Genomic DNA, 7,538 nt, shown 5'->3' with positions numbered 1-7,538 from the left:
TGAACAGAAAGTGTGTTAAGGACAGCTCATCATAGTAAAAAGTGTAAAGTGCAGGTGTGTTGTTAACTAAATAGCATAACTGAATTGTAGTGCTGCAAAACGGGTAAACGGTGACAGTGAGCGCTATAAAAGCAAGTAATTGCCGTTATTTTTGTAGTGCTTGGTTACAAGTCCGACAGTCCAAGCACGCAGTAATCTTTTGAGACAGCACACGAGTAGCAGGTCAAATTGTTTTTTCGGATAAATACTACAGTTGAAAATGTTGTCTTCACAACAGTACCCTGGAAAAACGTGTGTTGATTCAGACACACCAGAACACTAGATAGAAATCCAGCCCCGCCAGACGAGCAGCGCGTCTCTCACAAACAGTGTGATGATAATGTGCAATTATTCACGCCTGGGCTTTGCTGCTGCAGGCCGTCATGGTGGCATGCTGTCCCGGCCGTGCTGCTGCAGATGGCCGTTTCAGAATCACTTTCACTGGGTGACGGATTTACAGCTTCATGAAACAGGAGCAGATGAGCCGGCTATCCCCGCCGGCCCCGGTGGCGCGATTTGTCTAACACACATTGTGAGCTGTGTGTGGGAATTGCCTATAAAACCCGCCCCTCGCTGCTGTTGGGGTGGCACAAAGGCGCACACTGCGTACCAACGCTGCAACAAGTACAGATAACCAAGCCTCGCTCTGGTGGGACGTTTCCATTCCCGTTCCACTGTACAGGGCATGGTACTGCTTCCAGCCAGAGGCCTTGCGTGCGCGTGTGATGTGTGTGCGTGAGTGATGTTTACGAACCTCACTCCGCCTCAGATGGTACACGGGCAAGTTAGGACTCTGGCAAAATGCTGAGCCGGCAGGGCTGAGGGAACCAAAGGCACCAGGCTTTTGTTTCACGAGGCACTGCACGCTCCAGCACTTTTACAAACAAGGCCCGCGCCGTCCCATATATATTTACCGGAGAGAGCCCAGCAGGGATTAGGGCTTTTGAAGTGAAACGCTGGGAAAGGGATAATTCCAGTAATGCGTGAAGCACCAGTGCCCTGGCAATTTGTTAAAACACCATAATCACTTTTAGGCGGCATCTGCTTGCGCACGTTCAGACACGTCTAACACTAGAAAACACCATTAAGATTTCAAAGCGGTTTTTTTTTATTATTGCTGCATTTTCGCTTCTTTTTAAGGATACATTGTTATAAAACACTTGTAACTTCTCAGTAGGTTGTACGAGCTTTTGCTTTTGAATTGGCTTTCGGGCACATCAAAGTGGGAGCAAATGTCATGAATACTGCTTAACATTTTTTTTGAAGAAAAAAAACGTTGTGGGGTTGCAAGAACAGCAACTGTAAGAATAAGCAATTTGATCTCCAAGCTATTGGAGCTTCCTGGAGGCTCTTTTGGTTGTATTCCACAGTTCTACCCACCATGTGCCTCCGTCATTGTTTTAAAGTGTGCACAACTCTGCAAACTAAGACAGAGGTGGGCTGGCCTGTGGATGGGATGGTGGGGGTGGTGACATCGCTAAGGGTATCTGTTATTCTGAAAGTGGGGCAGAGTTGGATAGTTAGATGTGGCCTGGCTCCACATGTCATCCCTGTGAGGTTGATAACATAAATAGAATTGGGTAACACATATAAAAATGCCTGGAGGCGTGCTGTGTGTGTTAATGCATGTGAGGTAAGAAAGTTAGCAGATTCCAGGCTCAACCTTCCATTTTACTGCATTTGTTGACTAACAATTAACATAAATGTGGGAAATACTTAACTGTGGGGATCTAAAGCGTGGCCTAAGAAAGGCCTGTGTGCCTTGGATAAAGTCGACAGGTGAGGCATGAGCTTAAATCAAAAGCGTATCTTTCTTTTTTAACTTAAGAACATGACCATCGGGGAGATCACATTTAAAGTATGCATTTTAGTAACGAGTGAGTGCCTCTCAAAGGTTTTATGTGGCTGAGGAGCAGTCAGTCACATGCCAGCCTACCTCGTCCCATACCTGTCGGTTGTTCACCCCCACTCCCTCCATAGACCAGTGGATCGGACGGAGCAGTAGTAGTGCATGCACAGGGTCCCTGAGTGCTCTGCGGGCATCACCCCCTACACCAGGGACTCACACACAGTCGGCAGGGAGTCCGAGTCCTGGCTGTGCATGGAGCTCAGCCCCGTGTCCGAGTCCTCGTCGTGCCCCTCCGGGCTGTTTTTGCACAGCCCCTGTCCCTCCTCAGCCCAGACCTCTGGACTGTCCTCAGGTGTCCGTGTGTCCTCCGGGTCGCTGCCACCCTCCGGGACCTCTGTCCTGCGGCACTCCTCGCTACCCCCCACCTCCATGGCGGCCACACCGGCCAGCAGGCGCTGAAGCTCCTGCTCCTTGTCCTCCCACACCTGCTGGCTGCGCCCCAGGTCCCCCCGGAGGGCTTCAAGGTCCGTGTTAAGCCGTAGCCCGATATAGAGGCTGGTGCTTAGCTCCGTGGTCACCCGCTCCCTCTCGACGAGGAGCTCGCCGCCACTGCCCCCTCGCTCGAGGGAGCGCCCCTCGCTGTCCGTGGAGCTGCCCTCGGCCTCCCTGGCTCGGAGCTCCCCCTTCCTCCGCTCCATCCACCTGTGGTTCAGCTCCTCCTGGATCTCTGCGGAGATTTGCTCCGCGAGCTGCTCCTGGCGGGCCAGCTCCTCCTGCAGCCCCAGTACCTCTTCGTACTGCCGGGCGTACTCCTCGTACTCGGCCAGCACCTCCGCGGTGCACCCGGGCTCAGGCTCCCCGCCCCCCGCGCTGCCCCCCACCAGGTAGGTGTCTTGCACGTAGTTCACCCCGTGCCTTTTAATCCTGTCAAAGTGCACGCTGGCCTCGTACCTGTCGATCTCCCGGTCCAGCTCCCGAATGCGCTCAATCTGCTGACGGATGGTGTGATCCTGGGATAGCACCAGGTGCACCAGGGTTTCCATCTTCTCTACGGAGGGGCCGTCTTTCGGAAAAGTTTCCTTTCTCTTTTTGTTTATTTTGGCCAGCTTCCTGAAGGCTTTCCTCACCACCCTGCGCTGCTTCTCCTGGGTTAGGGCCATGGGCGCCTTGGAAGAGCCCCGAAGGTTGCAGGGGCTCTCCTTGCTCAGCACCACTCTGGCCTCGGCGCTCCGGGGCCCGCTGTTGGGCAGAGAGGCCTCGCTCTTGACCAACACGAAGCGCACGTTGTCCTGCTCCTCGCCCCAGGCCGTCCAGAGCCGAAGGATGCGCGTCTTGTTGGGCAGAGTCCGCTCGAAGCCCCTCCACTTCTCCACAATGCAGTAGGCTTGCGGGGGCCCCGCGAGCATGCCGCCACCGGGGCCCCCCTCCGGCTCCTGGCCTTGGTCCTCCAGCAGCACTCGCACCACATCCGCGCAGGTGGTGCGCCTGGAGAGCCCCGAGATCAGCTTCTCCTCCTGGCACACCCACACCGAGATCTTGCACTCCTCGGCCTCCATGGGCTCAGCTGTCACCCGGGCAGCCCCGAGCCACACATGAAGCAAACATTCACCGGTGCCCCGTGCGAGCACACATCCAGCCCCGGGCTTCTATCCGCAGCTCCAAGGGCGCTGCGCCACTTTCAAGAGGACGCAAAACAAAACCACACTGCGGTAGAGAGAGTTATCACCAAAATCCGTGAGTTAGGGAGCTTCAGCCCGGTCAGAGGGAAAGCTTTCTGCGTGTGTCCCTCACACAGAGGGCTCTGGAGTGTGAGCAGGCTGTCGGCTCCGGGAACGGCACAGCGTGTGCAGGTATCCGTCTTTCAAAGACCAGTGCGCTCCCGTCTGCAGAGCACCACTGCAGGAGCTGCCGTCGGCCAGGAGTCCAGGAAGCACTTGTCAGCGGCAGCTGAGCCGGGCCGCCCCCTGTGTAAAGTGAGCAGAGGAGGCAGGGCTCAGACAGACCCGGGCAGCCTGCCCCTGCCGGCTGCGTTGGCACCCCGCCTCCACGTGACAGCTCCTCGCTGCTTTCAGGCGTCCGTCCACAGGGAGCGGAGTTTACTGCACAAGCTGACTGAGGTCCGCTCCGCCGGATATTGTAGGGGGTAGCCATGGCGCGCCTCAGTGCGCAGCTTCCACCATCATGGCTCTCACTTTTTCCATACAGTGTCCTTCAAGAGCTACGGGGTAGAACTGTGCCCCGCAATTTGGAGGAAATACCCAAGGTGTTTCAGCACTACTACTCTTTCCTTAGCGCACACGCGCGCGCGCACCTCCTCTCCCCCAATAAGTTCTCCAGGTAAAGTGACATTAAGGTTGCTAAGCAACACCTTAAAATCCACTGCACATCACCAACTGCCACGAACATCTTTAACGATAACTCATGCTGCATCTCATACCGGTCATAACCTCGCGCATTACATCACTGAGGGGAACATCCTTTACAACGCAACTTTTACAACGCACTACACTTACAACGCAATTTTTACAACGCAACATCCACTACAACGCATTACATTACATCGCATGACACTACAATGCATTTTTAAAAACTACCTTTACAACGCATTCCATTACATCGCATACTACCTTTACAACGCATACCATTACAACGCATAATATTACACTACACTATCCAACACTTACCCTACTGTTGCACCCCCTGGAGTTAGAATAGTAATTTTTACCCCTATACTATCCAACACTTACCCTACTGTTGCACCCCCTGGAGTCAGAATAGTAATTTTTACCCCTATACTATCCAACACTTACACTACTGTTGCACCCCCTGGAGTTAGAATAGTAATTTTTACCCCTATACTATCCAACACTTACCCTACTGTTGCACCCCCTGGAGTTAGAATAGTAATTTTTACCCCTATACTATCCAACACTTACCCTACTGTTGCACCCCCTGGAGTAAGAATAGTAATTTTTACCCCTATACTATCCAACACTTACCCTACTGTTGCACCCCCTGGAGTTAGAATAGTAATTTGTACCCCTATACTATCCAACACTTACCCTACTGTTGCACCCCCTGGAGTTAGAATAGTAATTTTTACCCCTATACTATCCAACACTTACCCTACTGTTGCACCCCCTGGAGTTAGAATAGTAATTTTTACCCCTATACTATCCAAAACTTACCCTACTGTTGCACCCCTTGGAGTTAGAATAGTAATTTTACCCCTATACTATCCAACACTTAACCTACTGTTGCACCCCCTGGAGTTAGAATAGTAATTTTTACCCCTATACTATCCAAAACTTACCTTAAATGCAATGTAATATTATGCGTTGTAATTGTATGCGTTGTAAAGGTAGTATGCCTTGTAATGGAATGCGTTGTAAAGGTAGTTTTTAAAAATGCGTTGTAGTGTCATGCGATGTAATGGAATGCGTTGTACTGGATGTTGCGTTGTAAAAATTGCGTTGTAAGTGCATGCGTTGTAAAAGTATGCATTGTAACGTCATACATCCCATCACTGACATCTCACATAGCATAACTGATATATTAGATGATAAGAGGTCGTTCATTACCAATAGATTAATGACATCAAACATAAGAACACTTAGCATTTTCCAAGCCATGGTCGGAGGTGTCATCGTCCCAATAACAGGAATGCTTGTGAGAAGTGAAGACATTCTGAATTGCCTACATTCCAGACCTGCATCTTGCCCTCTCCCCTCACTCCAGGGCCTCTAAGATGGATCGCATGTTCAAGTAATGGCCTGGTGAGTGGGAACAGCAATAATTTGCCTAAACTATTTATTATCCAATAAGCACCCTGTTCACATCCAATATTTACCAATGGTTGGAGCCTTCTCATGACTCTCACACTCAGATAGGCCGTTATTTCCTCACCTCCAGGAGCCTTTCTCTCCACCACCTCCGTTTTCCTTCACCAGTGCTTCCAGCGGCTGCACCTCCCCACTCTTTGCCCCCCACATTGCCCACATACCCTCACTAGTACCTGTACTGGCATGGTTGCTACATCAGGGGCGCAACTAGAACCGAAATTCGTGATGGGCTGGGGTGGCAAAGACTCCCAGCCAGGGCCAGCTCAAGCGCTGGCGGCAGCCATTACAACATTCTTTTTTGCGCTCTCCTCCCCCATAACCTCCTTCTCCGTGAATTCCCTCACTACCACTCTCCAGCAGTGCCCCTCATCTCTCCATAGCCTCTTTCTGATGTGCATTTCATTTTTTACAGTGCTACTCATAGTTCACTCACACTCAGTTCTGTGATCTGCATGATATAAATTCTTTGCAGCAGACACATTAACCCTCCTGCTACTTTACAATGAGCCAAAACTGCCACTAGACAACATTCTGAACTCTCAACAGTAAGGACATTAATCACCAGAGTAATCTTGACATTTTTATTGGTTCCTGAAAACGACCTGATGCACAAGGAAGTTCTTGTGCTTTTGAACCAGAAATTATTTTTAAACACAGCTCCCCCCCCCACCTAAGCCAACGCCAGGTATGGCTGCCCTGATCGCACTCCCTTAAAGCCAGTCCAGCTCTCAGCAACGGGGCTGGACAAGCATTTCCAGACATGGGGTCAGAACTAATCTCATAGCCATCACATGAGGAAAAAGATCTATGTTAGTGGTGGGGTGTGATACTTCCCCCAATATCCAGCAAGCAAAACAATTTAACAGATTTCTTGTAGATGTTTTAAGGAACAGTAGACTTCTCCCCGGAGAATTTTTTCAAACTTTTGGGATCAGATTTATAAAACCCCACAGACCCTTATAGGGCATTCATGAAATATTCCAGTATTTTCATGGTCCCGCACCAGGGAAGCTTGGCTTACGTCTTTAGTCAGAAATGACTTCCAGTATAACAAAGGTCATAATTGTATCATGGGTGAGCCGCTTATGCCACGGAGTACAGTGCCAGAAATTTATCGTGGATACTTCAGCCACAGTCATGGCTACCTCGATAAATACTCTTCGGTATCCAAGCATCAGCACTTTGTCATTGACACCCCCCTATAAAATGAGTACAGGAAATCTTATGTCAAGAGTTACCTCAAATATCAGTTCTAAAATTTTGCTATAGATCCACCATATATGCTAAGAATTATGTGCATCATGTCAGGGCCTTCGGCAAGGTGTGGTGGCACATGTTTTGTGTCCCTGCTGCTGACTATAACTGGGTTAGCGAATTTCTCAGTTAGACAATTCGAGTCCCCACAGCCAATGAAGGTGTCTTCGTAGAAGCCTGCAGTTTGCCATAGGTAACACCTCCCATCCATATGCTATTAGTGCCCATGTCCAAGAGGCATGAATAACCTCTAGTATGCCAGACCAGCAGCACCCTTGCACACATAACACAAATATACTCACACACACATTCTCGCACACACACATTCTCACTATATCTCATGCATTCTTTTGTACATTTGTACTCTGTCACACTCACACAAAGACACATTGCTACTCACATTAGTCAGTCTGCTTTTACTTTGTTAGAAATGCTTGTCCTGTGGCTTCTTGTATACTTGACTTGCATTTTAGTGTAGCTTAATAAAAACATATTCTCTATACGCTATTCAAAAATAATAAAATATTGCCTTGTCAATGTTTGTTACAAGTATG

The 7,538-nt window shown here is 49.8% G+C and overlaps 1 protein-coding gene across 1 annotated transcript; it reads right to left on the bottom strand.

Annotated features, from left to right (window-relative positions):
- Window positions 1-1,127: 1,127 nt before the first annotated feature.
- Window positions 1,128-3,945, bottom strand: RASSF10 (Ras association domain family member 10). Its single transcript, XM_085648203.1, has one exon. The coding sequence runs from the start codon at window positions 3,442-3,444 to the stop codon at window positions 2,089-2,091; it is 1,356 nt and encodes a 451-aa protein (XP_085504329.1). The 5' UTR covers window positions 3,445-3,945; the 3' UTR covers window positions 1,128-2,088.
- Window positions 3,946-7,538: the final 3,593 nt, after the last annotated feature.

This window comes from Triturus cristatus, chromosome 3_2 (genome assembly GCF_964204655.1).
Source record: "Triturus cristatus chromosome 3_2, aTriCri1.1, whole genome shotgun sequence".
NCBI classification, from domain to species: Eukaryota; Metazoa; Chordata; class Amphibia; order Caudata; family Salamandridae; genus Triturus; species Triturus cristatus.
This window is presented reverse-complemented; position numbering and strand designations above follow the sequence as displayed.